We start from the raw sequence: 17,594 nt of genomic DNA, 5'->3' as shown, positions 1-17,594 counted from the left end.
GTATTTATCTTGGCTGGGAAAGAAGCCAATTGCTCAGAGATTAACCTTCAGCAAGCTACATTTCCTCTGCAATATTCAAAGCACACACATGACTTGTGCTGTAACACATGGAGAAATGATCTTTTCTGAAATTCCTGCCATGGATTCAAAAACAATACAGAAATGTTCAGGATAAATCTCTCTTCTTTTTCTCCCCATGTTCTCCCAAAACTGACATGTGTAAAAAGGGCAATTTTTCGAAGAAATTATCAGGCGATGCAAATATTCACTGGATATTCATGAAAGAATCTTTTCTTCCTCTTACAATTTTAATCAGACCATCTCACAATCATTTTATTAACAGCACCAATTTACAATTGGCTATGCAAAGCCAAACTTGGATCTTTGAGAATGGACAGATGTTTGACAGCTCTTGGCCTGGATGAATTAGTTGGAATTTAGCAGAATGAGGGCGGGATCTCATAGAAATATTTCAAATGTTGAAATGCATGGACAGAGTAGGTGCAGAAAGGTTGTTTCCCATGGTGGGAGAGTCTAGGACAAGAGGGCACAACTTCAGGATTGAAGGGTGTCCACTTAGAACAGAGATTAAATGTATTAATTTTTAAAAATATTAAATTGAGACATACAGCACGGTGACAGGCCATTTCAGCCCACGAGCCACGTGCCACCCAATTTCCACCCAATTAAACTACACCCCCAGTATGTTTTGAAGGGTGGGAGAAAACCGCAGCCCATGGGGAAAACCCACGCGGACACGGGGAGAACATACAAACTCATAGCTGACAGCACTGCATTCGAACCCCGGTCTTAATCGCTGGCACTGTAAAGGCGTTGCACTAACTGATACACCAACCGTATGCAAAGATTCCTTCAGCCAGAGGGTGGTAAATCTGTGGAATTTATCACCACAGGCAGATGTGGAGGCCAGGCCATTGGGTGAACTTAAGGTTGAGATCCTGCTTAGCCAGGGCATCAAAGGTTTTGGGCTGAATTGTCCATTTCTGCTCCTTTGTTATGGTAAAGAGAGAAAAATCACATTTTTAATTTAAAAATCTCAACAGAAAATTAATCATTGAACAAAACTCCAGACTCATTAACCGGCAGTGGCAAAGAGCATTTACAAGCAGCCTTGTTGATAATGTCAAAACATTTTAACATGGCGACTTTGATCTGTTTTCATGATCGTAACTAAGAAATTAAACTCATTCGCTGCATTTGACTGGGAATATGAGAGATGTTGGTCTCACAGTGCAGAGACCACTAAATCTCAGTCATTCTCTCTGGGACTTCCTTGCTAATGTTTAATTTATGCTAAACAAATGGTTGATGCATTGAGACTGCATCACATCAGGGAAAGCTCATAGCAACAAGGGAGCAAACCTTATAAATTCCTTCTCAATGTCCTCAATAAAACATTTAGAGTTATTAATCTTGAAATTGGACTGAGTGTGCATGTCTTGAAATGCACAATTCATGCTCAGAAGTCGATCTCCTTGGGTTAGATTGCATGAGCAATCACTTCCAGGTTGTTTTGAGTCCTTTGTGCAATGGACCTGGATCTTCTGTCCATGATCCATCTTTATGAGGCTGGCACCTTTCCGGCCTTAGTTACACCATGGTCATTTCTGCTTTTGCTGAGCCGATGGCTGCACTAGGGAGCAGTCTTATGACCCCAATTTATTATTACAAAATAAAAACACAGGGAGCCAACTCCGCAGCAGACCGTCAACAAGATGTGAACTGAAGGATCCAGCGGTTTTCTTTCTCTCCGCCAGATTAATTTTACTCTGTTCCTCTGTACAGGGGTCAAGGTGTACTCCTTAACAGTCAAGAGGCTCGACACGATGTGTCATCAGCCACTGGATCGCTCAAACTGCACGGGGCCATTTGTGGTGCAAGTCTGGATCAAGATGCTGGGATTGTATTTGATGTGGTCACAAACTCTTCTTCCCCCTTCTCTCCACGGCAGTTTTTCTCCCCTCTTCCCCCCCCTCACCCCCAACTCTTCCCACAGCAAGTCTGCAGGTACACTGGAAATAGAAACTTTAAGCTCCAACCACATTCCCAGTGGGGAGAGTAGCATTAATGCAGACCCTGTGATTGTAGTAAGAATACATAGAAATGCTGGAGGAACTCAGCCGGTCTTTTCACCGTCTATAGCGGATGAAGATAATATTCCCGATATTTCGGGTCTGAGCCCTTCTTCAAGGAGTAAGCCAGAAGCAGGAAGTCTCAGAATTCAAATGATAGGCAGGAATCCAGACCAACAAAAGCTGTTAATCGGATATGAAGTATTACAGAAATATTCATAGACTTAAATAACCCTAATTCATTGTACTAATCACCTTGAATACGTCACTACCAGCAATACTTGCTGGCGTAATGGGTGCAAGTTACACTTGACGAACGAAACAAGTAAACGTTTATGGTTTTTAGACTGCAGGGAAGCAACGGCACAATCAAGGGATTTTGCCGCCACACGGGGAGTCTAAAAAGGAATGCGCAGGAATTCTGGGTCGATTCCTGCACCGCGATTTATCCTGCAGGACCCCTACAACTTTTTGGGGGGAGCCTGCAGTGTAAATCATACCGAAATGATGAGTTGACAGCTGTCCACTTAAGTGCACGTCCAACCACCAGGACTGTTGCACTCAGGTACTTGCAGTCTAAAAAGGTGCTCCGTGTGAACAACCACACGGGCAGTAATTATGTTAATTTTTTCAATGTTTTTGCCGACATTGCAGTCTAAAAAAAATTACTGTTTGATATTCATCCAATACCACATCAGCACTCCTTAAGCCTACTTCAGAACACAATCTAGTCCTCGTCCCCCAAAGATGCTTTGGATCTGAGTCGACACTTCTCCCGAATGCATTACTTTAATTCTTTACCCCCGCTGGCTCAGTTATTCGGTATAATCTCAGCCCTTTCTTCGATCCCTCCTCTCCGTCTGACTTAGTTGCTGTTAAGTTCATACATACAACTTGAGCATCATTAATTCAGTTTTCCATCTTTATTGTAGAGAGTTCAATTTAGCAAGTATCTATTTCTGTATGTCCATTACTGTCTCCCTGCCCTATTCTAAGCCACAGACTAAATAATATTGCAGTGTGCGCTTCAATTGAATGTGGACTAAAAATGTCAATTATTCTGAAATTATTGAGAGTAATGAATATAATGAAAATGAATCACATTATTATCATCTTGGGAATCTGAAGTTCAAACCACTGAAGAGTTCGACAAAAATCACTCTATTAGAGTGGATAATGGGAAGGAAATGTGAAGAGAAAAAGAGGCAATCTGATGAACAACAAATCCATTATTATTCATCTCCACACAGCACTGCAACTCGACAAATGTACTTTGCTTGATTGATTAGAACAATCTTTACCACCAGAAATATGTGCACTCCCCCACCACCAACCGACCTTGACTACAGTGGGCATCATCTACAAAACTGCAAATACTGACAAACAGATGCTCAATGAAGTAACGTCCCAGTCACCTCGACGTGGAGGAGGCCACATCGGGAGCACCCGGTGCAGTCAATCATCACTGCAGATTTTTCAAGGTCTTTTTTGGCAAACCATCCACTCGTTTAGGATCAGTATGATTTTGTTTGTCCTGTCACCCCAGTAAACCCCAGCTACTTGGGAGTCAAGCAAAATTAATGATGGCAATGTGGTGAATAATCAAACTGCAGACATGAAAGCTGAAGAAATACTCTTATCAGCTAAACTGAATGATCAGGGTTGCCACCTTTCAAATAACCTTTTGTGAACATGATTAGCTTGAAAGCTGGGGCATCAAAACCAGTATCAATCAATGTCCTACCGAATTTTCTCCATCTGTAACAGTATTTAACATAGACTAACATCCTCATTGCACACAATTCTAGCCCGACATTTCTTAATTACTCATGGCAAATGTCAGACTTGAGTTCACTTTGATTCGTTAGAGCCTCCAAGGAAAGGCATTAAACTATGTGAGGTACTACTGAAATTAAACAGCATAAAAGCCATTCCTGAAAATAATCAAGTCCCCACCATCCACTTTGATACGTGAACAGCCCACTTTGAATTTTGGGAACTGTTAAGGAATGGACTGACTGGTGTCAGAGTAGATGGGTAAACATTCATTTAACAGGTATCCTGCATCATCCTACCTGTCTGTGTCTCTTCTGAAAGCACTTCTGCTTTCCATGACCATGACTCAAGCTGTGGTCATTTTCCCTGTCCGAACCTCCATGGCGGTAGCCGTGCCTGTTCTTGTTGGCATGGAAACTCAAGCCATTTTGCAGCTCGTTGCGCTTTTTCTTTGCAAGGGGGTTCTGAAGCTTCTCCAATCGCTCATGGGGTTTCAACGCAATGTCTTTCTGCAATAGGAAAGGTGTTCTGTAAATCAAAATGCTAACAAGCATCTCATCAATACTTTTTTACTTAATTCACCAAATATTTCATAATGTTAACTGTTCAACATGCGAAAACAAACCTGATTGAATTTACACACATTGCACCATTATAAAAGGTCATTCAAGTGAAGAAAGCCCTGTTCAAATTTGGAAATCAATAGCTAATTCAATAAGTTTATCTTTGTGGCATAAAATTGTCAATAAATGTCTGGTAATGCACCTTATAAAATGATGTGCAAAGACTGAGAGAACTTAGCAACAATGCACAAAAGTGATAACATCAAGTGTTTAAACAGGAGCAGTTGCCTTGATGTTGAAACCATTTAATTGGTCAAATTAAAAGCAGGTGAAGTACTTATTTGTCTCAGAACTTTTGACTCTCTCGATTCATTTAGCCAGTTTCATTCAAAGAAATGTTGACTGTTTGCAGCTTGATACCTCTAAAATCAGAGATTTATTTGATGGCAAATGACTTGCCTGCCCAGACTATCAATCTAAAATGTGCCCTTAAAATCCTTTAAAAATATATTAAGCAATGCATTTTTTAAAAATCTGTTCTAATGTACAGATTTGGCAATGAGAGTAAAATAATTGAGGGTGCAATTAAAAAAAAGAGGGTGAAATAATTGACATCCTACAAGGGTTCAAAAAGACAAAAAGCCTCTGCCGTTAAGTGCTTTGACTTGGGCCTCTCAGAATGCTTCCCTTTATTGTTCTACCTAGTATTGAATTAATAGGGCTGAATGGCCTTTTTGCAACTCATGATTCTATTCACATCGTTTCGCTGAACGGAGGATCCTTGTTCAATGGGGGGAACCAGGAAACGGAGAAAGAATCAGCCGATCTTAAATGAGCGAGCTGAAACACTGGATCATAGCTGTGTCCTCACTGGTCTTTATTCGCCAGTTACTGATGATAAGCCACTGTGTCTTGGGAAGGGAGCATCGCCACGTAGCCTCCACCAACCTCCACACATCTGTGTGACCACAAGCGGGAACTCAGGCCAACTGCCCAGCTTTCTCCAGGTTAGAATTCACTGCCTGAAATGCCAACATTGTGAACTGAATGGAACACCCAAGATGAAAAAAAATACCAAGGGATCCAAGAGCAAGATAAAATGACTCGCGTGGAGAGTCATCACAAACTTAATGATCTGCAGCTTCCTCCCTACATCTCAATGAATCCAAATTCTTTCTCGGTACGCACAACTCAGGCAACTGGCAAGCTGAGACTGAAAGTTTACTCAAGGGCTGACAGATATTTGCTTACTTTAATTCCAAGAAGCATTCCGATTATAAAATACAACTTAAGTTGCAGAAAAAAAAGACTGGAAAAGCTGAAAATCCATGTCCAAAACGGACAGCTGAGCACTGTCATCATTCAATTCGTACTTTGAGATGACTTCCTCTTGTGTTTCAGTCAAGTCAAAATTGCCGCTGTATTTCATTACAATATTTACAAGTGATCCGGACAGGATTTAGATGGGCCAAAGAGAAGCAAATGGGATTAAAGGGGGCATCAAGGACAATGAAGACTGAAAGGGTCTGCATCTGCTGTGTTATTCAAATACAGTACAACACCGATTATCCAAAATCAGATTCTCCAAAATCCTTATTTATCCAAAAAATTTTAAAAATTTTGGTTAAATGAGAATATCCGAAACAAATCAGAAATCTTCATTTATCCAAAATGTTTTCAGAGTCAAACTGATCTCACAGCTTGAAAAAAAAATTCACTCAACATGAAACTAGAACGATGATTGTTCTTGTTTCAGGGAACTCCCTCCACTTTCTCTTTCCATTTGTTCTTTACCTTCCCCTATTGACTTTTCTACCAGAGCTCCCAACACCAATTCCAAACCCGCACACCATTGTGTGGTAGGCCTAGGGGAGGATTCAGAGTCGGGATCGGGCGTCCGGTGAGCGGGATGGCAGGAGCACACCGACTCACCGGTGAGTGTTCCATCAGTCCAGGAAGCTTCCCAGAGATCAATGGCAATGGTGGGGATGTGATGGGAATGGCATTGGCAGTTGAGAGGTCTCAGTGATTGGCAGCGACATTTCAGCAAGGATTATTTGAATGCTTAAAAAGCCTTTCCCAGTTGTTCAAACATTGATAGGTGATTTGCTGTTGCTACTGGGCTGTTTTTTAAAAATGACCAGTTATCCGAAAAAATCTTTTATCTGACATAGGCCAGGTCCCAACCATTTCAGATAATCTGAGTTGTACTGTAAATCAATCATTCAAAGTGTAGCCGCAGGACTCGAGCTTTTCCAGACATCGGATTTGCCCTGAACTGTAATTACAGAAAAGTCCGAAATTTGCAATGTTATTTTTGTTTCCAAGAAAGCATATTATTACAAGCTGTCTGGATAAGGTTAATCTGTAGTGAAGGATTGAATGCAGATGCTGTGTTATGGACACAGACCCACTGGGAGCGAGTCTGAAATTGTCCAGACACGTTTCCCTTCAGGCTCTGTACAACAGGCAGAAATGCAAGAGGATTTAACACCGAAATCCCCTTGGGATGGATTTAGTTTGGCCCCAAAGGGAGGTGCAACCACTCCTTCGGTCTCAGTGCGCTTGCTATTTTCAGTTTGCATTCAACATCACCAAAACAGCACAAAACCAATGGCGTTTTCTCTAAAGGGGCACTGAAGCATAAAGACATTGGTCCCAGTACACAAAAAACATCTGTCACGGCGAAACTCAATAAAAATCACGTGGTGCATCAAGAGACAAAAAAAAAAGCCGTCCTGTGCCTGGCACATGCAGTTATGCTAACAACATAACCTTTTGAGCCCTCAGCTATGTATTCCACTGGGAACCACTGTGGGTTAAAGAGTTCAAAGAACAATGGCCTTTTTATTCCGTACACACGTGCTAGGCTTTGAAAGCCTTGTATCATTCCCCTGGCCAGCTGTTTGGGGTGAAACACAGCAGCCAGGAGCAATAGCAGGTGTTACAGCATTGACTCTGCGGAACATACATTTTAATAGCGCCTGCCACTTCCTTCAGACAACCAAAGTAAAAATCTCCATACTAACAAAAAAAAACTTTTGAAGCACCCGATAGACAACAAACCAGAATGTTAAAATAATGATGGAAATTATTAACTGAAGTTTTCAAATGAACCTTTGCTCAACGCAGAAAGAAAATTGACAAATGTAGCTAAGGTCTTTGTTGATATCTGAACAAAATGTTTCTTTAAAAAAAACTTTTTTATTTTAAAAATAACCTGAGTGAATTAAAATCTAAACATTACAGATTTGTACTTTAAAGAGCAAAAGGATTGAGGAACCAAAAAGAATCGCATATACAAGAAGTTGGTGGAATTACATAGCAGGTCAGACATCCGAGGGAAGATGTTTCTCCCACAGATGCAGTCTGACCTGTTGGGTAACTCCAGCATTTCCTGTTTTTATTTCATATTTCCAGCATCTGTGGGGTTTTTTTTGAGATTCACATACATTTCATGCAATATGAAAAATAGAGTAAGAGAGAAGGCTGCATATAAATGGGATTAAATCTGACAAGTGCATTAACTGGCATGGGCATGGTGGGAATACAATCCTGTTTCTGCATGGTCCTTGTCACATTAAAACAAAATCAGGTTGTGGAAAGGATAGGTGACAACACAGGCTTGTAAATGCAGTTTGATGTATGAACAGCTAATATGCATGAACAGTACTGGCTGAAGGATAAACGTCTTCCAGGATGTCCTTCAGGTAGTCCAAGAAATTACTTCCATGTATTGGACTAGTACTATATATATATATATATATATATATATAAATGTATAAAATTCACACCTTTGACAGCACATAACTCCATGAGGACAACACTGGTATTACGAGTTCAGATTACATGCCAATGTTGTAAAGTGAGATTTAACTTTGCGACTAACAGGCTCTCATAACAGCCTGTACATAAATACATGCAAGTGCTTGTTTTAAAGAGATTTAACTTTCATACCATATGCTCAGAGTGTGGTATGTTTGCTCTAAAGCAAAGGTTTGCAAACTTTTTTCTTTCCACTCACGAACCACCTTAAGTAATGCCTCTGCCATCGGCGCTCTGTGATTAGTAAGGGATTACTGGTATGGGAGTGGGGAAAAAGGTTGAGAACCACTGCTCTAGACTCAATTGTTACTGAAATATTTTGCTTGAGAAAGATTGTCATTGACCCATTTGGAATTTTGAAACCGTGCAGATAATGAGTCAAATAGAAACAATTAAAATAGTGGTTTTCAAACTTCTTTCCACCTACATACCACTTTAAGTAATCCCTTACTAATCACAGAGCACTTACGAGATAGGGACTAATTAAGGTGGTATGTGGGTGGAAAGAAAAAGTTTGAAAATCACTGTTTTAATCGTACCTAATTGACTTGTTATGTGGACGGTTTTAGAACTTCAAAGAAAATGGGCCAATGACAATGTTTCTCAAGCAAAATATTTCAGTAACACTTAGGTCTAGAGCAGTGGTTCTCGACCATTTTTCCCCACTCCCATCACTAGTCTAAAGTGAGAGGACAATGTATCAGATTTATCTGGATTACAGGCAATGATCAGTGGAAGGTTAAAGGTATATTATTACATCAAATTGTTTCCTCATCTCCGTCTTTCCCCTTGCAAACAAGAAAACAAACACGACCTTTCAAAATGGATGTCAACATCAATGTGCTGGAAATAGAGTGAGTGTAAAAACACAACACTGGAGAAACTCAGCAGGTCAGACTCTAAATATGGCAAAGATGAAGATGCATCACCAATGTTTCGGGCTTGAGCCCTTCTTCATGATTATGTATCTTCACCTTTGTTTTCTAGAGTACACTGTTTGACCTGCTGAGTTTCTCCAGCACTGTTTTCACTTCAACCCCCGTGTCTGTAGACCTTCATGTTTTACCTTTGAAATCGAGTGAGAGTTAGTTTTAAGTCACCCCCCCCCAACCCCTTATCAGAAAGGAGACACTGACAATCTAAGCCAATGCAGTCAGATATGTGGCTCTTCAAATATTCAGCTCAAGTTCTGCTAATGTCATTAATTTCTGGGGGGGGGGAACCAATAAAATAAATGGGTAAAGAATACGAAAGGTTAAAATTGGCTCCCCCTAGAGGTCAGTTCACCAATCACGCAACCGGAAAATTCACTTACCCAGCATCTCACAATCCCCAGAGGTGCCGGATATTAGTAGTTTCACTGGACAAATTCAAGACTGATAAGTGTTCGAAATAGAGGAAGCAATTTTATTTTGCACGTTTTCTTGTGGGCCAGGAGGTACAAGCTTCCAGGTACAATGGAAATCTTTAGTTCACTTCCCTCTGCCAATCCCCTTGATCTCTTTAGAGCATCTTTCTGCTGCATTCTTGACAGTGACCTCTTAAATGCCCAATTTGTCACTGTCACTGCCTCCTAGTTTTCATCTGAGATGACAGCAGGCATAATGCTCGTGAAAGTGAGCAGTTAATCTCCACTGACTCTTCCATTACTGCCCACAGTAGCACCATCAGACTCCTCAATGACAAACTCAATCAGGGACTCATTTACTTGCGCGCTTTACTGATTTTCTTTTGTTCTCTCTGTATTGCACAGTCAGTTTGTTGACATTTCTTATCTGTTAACGATTCTTTTATTTGTTTACCCTGTGTACAGTTTTTTTTTTGCACAACCAATTAGTGGTAATTCTGCTGTGCCTACAAGGAAAAGGATTGGATGTGGTGTCATGTATGTAGTCTGAAATCTGAGACTGATGGGAACAAACAGAAAATTACCCTGTTATGCAAGGCCTATCCATATCACAATAAAAACAAGTGGCAAACAGGTTTATTTCACATCTCAAACTCAAAGAAAGCTAATCAAGCATAAGGCCACTGTCCTGAATTGAGTGCAGCAAACTGAACAGTCCATTTTACTTTCTAGATTGTTCCATTATATTTTGCTGTTTGAGCTCAACGGTTCTGTTTGCAAATCCCCTGGGCCTTTGTAAAACAAGATGTCCATTCTACAAATAGGCAGCATTAAGAGAGAAAGCATACTCATAAAGTGCAGTCAGGCCGCTTGAGGGAGAGGTTGATCAGCTTCAAAAATGCTTGCAATTACATTGGATTAGTTTGCCAATGTTTGGTCACCCAGCTATCCAAGTCAAAACAAGTTTTTTTTAAATTTCTGATCTCACTTTTGCAGCAAGATCAAAAATCTCATCAATGATTTAAGGTCATTTACAACTCTGAAAATACACTCCAGTGGTTTTCAAACTTTTTCTTTCCATTCACATCCCACCTTAAGTAATCCCTATGCCATCGGTGCTCTGTGATTAGTAAAGGATTGCTTAAAGTGGGTTGTGGGTGGGAAGAGAAGATTGAGAATCACTGCTCCAGACCCAATTGTTACTGAAATATTTTGCTTGAAAAAAATAGTCATTGGCCCATTTCCTTTGGAGTTCTGAAACCGTGCACATAACGAGTCAATGAGGTATGATTAAAACAATGGTTTACAAACTTTTTCCTTTCCACTCACATATCACCTTAAGTAATTCTTTACTAATCACAGAGCACCGATGGCATAAGGATTACTTAAAGTGATATGCGAGTCGAAAGAAAAAGTTCGAAAACCACTGATCTACTCTCACCATTTCCAAAATGCTTATTATAGTCCAACAAATAACTATTAATTCAATGCAATCTACCAAATTCCCTGACATTTCACAATCCTCACTCATGTAGAAAATGAGGCCTTCCAGTCTTTTCTCATATTTCCATCTTTCAAGAAATATTTTATTGAGGTGACAATAACCATGACTTCAACCCAAACTTATTGCAGTCAAAAAGTTTAAATAGCCACTCATAAATCCTGTCAGAAATCGGTCTTCAAGCTGACTAAAATAATACAGCTGCAGATAAGGCCATGCTACATTCTACACAAGGAGAAAGGAAAAGGATTTGTTGAAAAAGTTTGATGCAGAGGATGGCAGGAGCATCGTGTGAAACATAAACTAATTGAACCACATGACCTGGTTCTGTGCTCCTAATCCTTTGGACTCCATGTCCCAGTTTTCAGGGACTATCAACAAGCGCATATTCACCGTGTCCCTCTTTTCCAGGACTGATTTTCTATCCAACCACCAGCTAGTTCGTCCTGGTGTTTGTACTGTAGCTAACCCTCACATCTCCATCGGGCACACAGAACTCAAAACGGTCAACCAGTTTACCTACCTCGGCTGCACCATTTCATCTGATGCAAGGATCGACAAAGAGATAGACAACAGACTCGCCAAGGCAAATAGTGCCTTTGGAAGACTACACAAAAGAGTCTGGAAAAACAACCACCTGAAGAAACACACAAAGATCAGCGTGTACAGAGCCGTTGTCATACCCACGCTTCTGTTCGGCTCCGAATCATGGGTCCTCTACCGGCATCACCTACAGCTTCTAAAACGCTTCCATCAGCGCTGTCTCCGCTCCATCCTCAACATTCATTGGAATGACTTCATCGCCAACATCGAAGTACTCGAGCTGACAGAGTCTGCAAGCATCGAATCCATGCTGCTGAAGACCCAACTGCGCTAGGTGGGTCACGTCTCCAGAATGGAGGACCATCGCCTTCCCAAGATCGTGTTCTATGGCGAGCTCTCCACTGGCCACTGAGACAGAGGTGCACCAAAGAAGAGGTACAAGGACTGCTTTAAGAAATTTCTTGGTGCCTGCCACATTGACCACCGCCAGTGGGCTGATATCGCCTCCAACCATGCATCTTGGCGCCTCACAGTTCAGCGGGCAACAACCTCCTTTGAAGAAGACCGCAGAGCCCACCTCACTGACAAAAGACAAAGGAGGAAAAACCCAACACCCAACCCCAACCAACCAATTTTCCCTTGCAACTGTGCCTGCCTGTCCCGCATCGGACTTGTCAGTCACCAACGAGCCTGCAGCAGACGTGGACATACCCCTCCATAAATCTTCATCCGCGAAGCCAAGCCAAAGAAAGAAAGAACCCGTGAACCCAGTTCGGAGTATATATTATGAAAGGTTAAAAAATGGCCAGAGTCCAAAGGTTAATTCCATGTAATAATGTGGGCATAAATAAATTCTTTCTTTAAAAAACTGTACTTGAACTGACAGAGGGAAGAAATCTGGGGCTTTGGTATATTGATGAAAGACACAGCAAAAACAATGTTGTAGAAACTCAGCAGGTCAAAGATTTAAAAAATGCACAACATTTCAGGTTTGACCCCCATCAAGGTATGGAAAAATGTCGGCAGGTGTCCAAATAAAAGAGTGGGGTGGGGGGGAGGCGTGGTCACAAAGGCAGGAGAAGAGAGGGAGGGCACAGCAGTAAGCAAGGGGAGGAGGGATGGTTGGGTGAATAAAGAGGGAAGGGGGTGGAGTGCTGACAGGGGGAAAGAAAGAGAGTGGGAAGGGGGATGTTAATGCCACCTGGCTAGAGAGTACCCAGATGGACAATCAGGTGTTGTACCTCCAATTCACGGGTGGTCTTGTTGGCATAGTACATGAGACTATGGACAGACATGTGAGCATGGGAGGGCAACGCAGAACTGAAATGGTTGGGCACTGGGAAGTCTCTGTGTCACTAGTGCAGACAAACCAAAGGAGCTCAGTGAAGCGATGTCTCAGTCTGCACCCAGTCTCTCCAACATAAATAAGGCCATAGAGCACCAGATGCAATAAATCAGTCCAGCGGATACACAAGTGGAATGTTGCTTCACTGGAAAAGCCAGTTTGCGGCCACTGACTATGGTGCGGGAGGAGGTGGGGGCGCATGTGGCGCCACTTGCAGTCACAGGAGAAGGTACGGGGGGGGGAGAAGGGATGAGTTCTCAAGGGAGTCATGGGGGGATTAATCCCTACAGAAGGCAGAGAGGAGAGGGGAAGATGTGTCTGGTAGTTGGATTCTGTTGTAAGTACCAGAAATTCCAAAGGTTAATGTGTTGAATGCAGAGGCTGGTGGGGTGGTAGGTGAGAGCAGGGGGAATCCTGTGGTGTTGCGTCTGGGGGCAGAGGGGGACCAGGGCAGATGAATAGGAAATGGAGGAGATGCAGGTGAGAGCTGAGTTGATGGTGGTGGAGGGGAAAGCCACATTTGTGGAACAAGGCAAACATTTCAGAATATCTGGACCATATTTTGGGAACAGATGCTACAGAGATGGAGAAATTGAGAGAAGGGAATAGTATTCTTGCAGGAAGCAGGGTGTGAGGAAGTGTAGTCGAGGTAGTTGTGGGAGTTAGCAATATAGGTTGGTGGAAAGCTTGTCTCCTGAGATGAAGACAGAGAGATCCAGGAAGGGGAGAGTATTATCAGAGATGGACCAGGTGAGTTTGAGATCGGGGTGGAAATTGGCCACGAAGTAAATGAAGTTAGCAAGCTCATCATGGGTGCTTGAGGCAGACCTAATGCTTGCAGCATGGATTGCTCCACAAAGTCCCCAAACAGGCAGGTGAAGCTGGGACCCATTGTTCCTCCTTTAACTTGGAGGAAGTGAGAGGAGTTACAGGAGATGTTGTTTAGAGCGAGCACAAGTTCTGCCAGGTGGGGGAGGGTGGTGGGAGAGTAAGGGTCTCTAAAGTGGTTGATATCGACCCCTAGAGGTCAATGGAATTATCCAAGGGGGTCAAGAATGCCAGAGGGTCAAACGAGTGGGGGGGGGGGGGGGGAAGAGAAGAGATGGAGGTCAATGGAACATTTAGGGTCAAAAGAACTGGAGAGGCCAAAGCCCCTGCTCCTGCCCAAGGACTTCTTTGATATAGCTGGCACTGCACCCGATTTTGAGAATATCACTGTCACCAACACTGGACCCAGCTCCAGTTGGCATAATCCCAGCCAGAAGCAAAGATTTTTCTTACTGTTCTTGTAATCGCTTGTTTGCTTAATTTGCAGATTTGTTACTTGCCAATTGGGGTGTTGTAACAAAGTTTGGGTTGTTGCTGGGAGGCCTGGACACCACACATATGGTATACAGTTTCCCCCACTAATACTTTATTATTTATTTTGAACTTGCCTGGGGGTCCAGGAGGGATGAAAGATTCCATGAAGAGGGTCAAAGGTCTAAAATGTTTGGGGACCCCTGTTGAAGAGACTGACTGGTTGGGTCTCTGGTCCAGATGTTCATGTTTTACTACTAAAGGACACAATAGGTTTACTTCGATTCCAAAATCACTGAAAATGACCTTTAAGCCTATCATACTATTAAAGTACCATGTTTTTCTGCTCAGATTTAGTTACATGCCTCAGTGAGTATAATGGACATTGTACACAGACTGAGAAACTGCTGGCTTCCGAGCACAGTTAACCTTTGGCAGCAAAGGAACTGATGCACTTTAAACAAAGCATCATGTTCCAAACCACACTCCGAACAGAAATAGCCAATGGACACAATTTAGATCACTGGTTCTCAACCTTTTTCTTTCCACTCACATCCCACTTTAATAATCCCTATGCCATAGATGCTGTGTGATTAGTAAGGGATTGCTTAAGGTGGTATGTAGGTGGAAAGAAAAAGGTTGAAAACCACTGCTTTAATGGTACCTAATTGACTCGTTATGTGCACGGTTTCAGAACTCCAAAGGAAATGGGTCAAAGACAATTTTCCTCAAGCAAAATATTTCAGTAACAATGGGTCTGGATCAGTGATTCTCACCCTTCCCTTCCCACCAACATTGCACCTGAAGCAATCCCTTACTAATCACAGAGCACCAATGACATAGGGATTACTTATATGTGAGTGGAAAGAAAAAGGTTGAGAACCACTGATTTAGATCCTGCTGGCATCCAGAGTAAATTATCTGTCACAGGAGGATACCTTTGTCAAGAACAGCCCAACATAACAATGGCTAACAGAGGACACATAGCAAACTGATTCAAGGAACTTCAGAGAGAAAAAAAAGCTGAAACAAAGGAGGGTAGGTCCAGAGAGGCGATCCACTTTTAGTGGAGGGGACAGAGCTCAAGGAGGAGAAACACAGAGTTGCAAGAAAGGTTGAGGGAGTGAACTCAAAAAGGAAGTGAACTCCAAAAAGAAGTATTTAGGGAGTGGGAATTAATATTGGTCACATACGGGTGGTGTAAGTTTACCGACCTGTTGGATGGTGTGAGTTAGCACACGGACAATGACTGATCGGGACATGTTTACAAAGTATAGAACATGGGAAACAATGTTGAATGCACTGGAATAATCAAGAGAATCTGAAGGCAGATGGTTAAAGTTTGTGGCAAAATATCAATGGAGGTAAAAGACAAGCCAGGTGAAGAGAGAGTGGAGAGTATAATTGGAATTTCAGCTCAGGACCAGAGGCAGGCTGGACTACATGAAGAGCAACTGTTTTACCAAAGCCACAACTAAAATGTTCTTTTCCAAGACTGCCAAATGAACCCATTACCATCACTCATCCAGTTACCATTACCTTGATTTCTGAAATGTGGCCAGAAAAGTTTACACATAAAATAGCAGAATCTTCTCTATGTAATTTAATACAGCTGAAAGCCCCTTGCAATTTTCAAGAGATGAATTTAAAATTTAAACATACAGCTTGGTAACAGGCCATTTCGGCCCATGAGCTTCTCACTTACACCCAATTGGCCTACAACCCCTGGTACATTTTGAACGGTGGGAGGAAACCAGAGCCCCCAGAACAGGCATAGGGAGAACGAGCAAACTCCCTACAGAGAGCCCTGGTTCCGACTGCTGGCACTGGAACAGGGTTGCACTAACCACGACACCAACCTTGCTGCTCCAATTTGGAGGGGAAGGCAGGAAAGAGAGGAGTAGCCACCAGTGAGTTAAATCTCCCTAACAAAGTGATTAAAAGAATTACTCCAACTTCAAGGAAGGGAGGATTTGAATTTGATGTTAATGAGGATTAAATGCCATTTTTACACAGCTCTTATTAAGCTAAATAAAGCTTAATAGGGATGGAAGTGGAATTAAAACTATCATATAAACAAGAGTAATGATGAACAGCTGCACACCAGGAATCAACTTGTCTGAATTACATGGGAAAGTAAAGCAATCTGCTTCCTTCAGGTAACCAACTTCAGTTAATTATGCATCAATGTGACCATGCAAGTCAGTTTTTGGATTGAAAATCTGATTCAGAATTCAACTGGAACGCAGCGACCAACATCAGCAGCGATAATAACATGTTTCTTTTGTACTTTGTGATACATATAAGGGAGTTTAACTCTCCAGGACAGCGGTTCTCAACCTTTATCTTTCCACGCACACACCACTTTAAGCATTCCCAATGCCATCGGTGCTCTGTGATTAGTCAAGGATTGCTTAAGGTGGCATGTGCGTGGAAAGAAAAAGTATGAAAACCACTATTTTAATGAATTGACTCGTTATGTGCAGGATTTCATCTTCATATCTTTGGCTTGGCTTCGCGGACGAAGATTTATGGAGGGGGTAAAAAGTCCACGTCAGCTGCAGGCTCGTTTGTGGCTGACAAGTCCGATGCGGGACAGGCAGACACGGTTGCAGCGGTTGCAGGGGAAAATTGGTTGGTTGGGGTTTGGTGTTGGGTTTTTCCTCCTTTGCCTTTTGTCAGTGAGGTGGGCTCTGCGGTCTTCTTCAAAGGAGGTTGCTGCCCGCCAAACTGTGAGGCGCCAAGATGCAAAGTTTGAGGCGTTATCAGCCCACTGGCGGTGGTCAATGGGGCAGGCACCAAGAGATTTCTTTAGGCAGTCCTTGTACCTTTTCTTTGGTGCACCTCTGTCACGGTGACCAGTGGAGAGCTCGCCATATAACACGATCTTGGGAAGGCGATGGTCCTCCATTCTGGAGAAGTGACCCATCCAGCGCAGCTGGATCTTCAGCAGCGTGGACTCGATGCTGTCGACCTCTGCCATCTCGAGTACTTCGACGTTAGGGATGAAAGCGCTCCAATGGATGTTGAGGATGGAGCGGAGACAACGTTGGTGGAAGCGTTCTAGGAGCCGTAGGTGGTGCCGGTAGAGGACCCATGATTCGGAGCCGAACAGGAGTGTGGGTATGACAACGGCTCTGTATACGCTTATCTTTGTGAGGTTTTTCAGTTGGTTGTTTTTCCAGACTCTTTTGTGTAGTCTTCCAAAGGCGCTATTTGCCTTGGTGAGTCTGTTGTCTATCTCATTGTCGATCCTTGCATCTGATGAAATGGTGCAGCCGAGATAGGTAAACTGGTTGAC

General features: G+C 42.5%; 1 protein-coding gene across 8 annotated transcripts in view; it reads right to left on the bottom strand.

The window, feature by feature from the left end:
• Nucleotides 1-17,594, bottom strand: part of auts2a (activator of transcription and developmental regulator AUTS2 a) — a 1,173,696-nt gene that overhangs the window by 847,741 nt on the left and 308,361 nt on the right. For all 8 annotated transcript variants that reach the window (XM_069911140.1, XM_069911145.1, XM_069911143.1 and 5 more), the window contains exon 2: nt 4,169-4,378. In XM_069911140.1, coding sequence (XP_069767241.1) covers nt 4,169-4,378 — 210 coding nt within the window. The remainder of the gene's footprint in view (nt 1-4,168; nt 4,379-17,594) is intronic.

This window comes from Narcine bancroftii, chromosome 14, assembly GCF_036971445.1.
Source record: "Narcine bancroftii isolate sNarBan1 chromosome 14, sNarBan1.hap1, whole genome shotgun sequence".
Taxonomy (NCBI): Eukaryota; Metazoa; Chordata; class Chondrichthyes; order Torpediniformes; family Narcinidae; genus Narcine; species Narcine bancroftii.
Note: the sequence above shows the minus strand (reverse complement) of the source record. Positions and strands in the feature narration are given on the sequence as shown.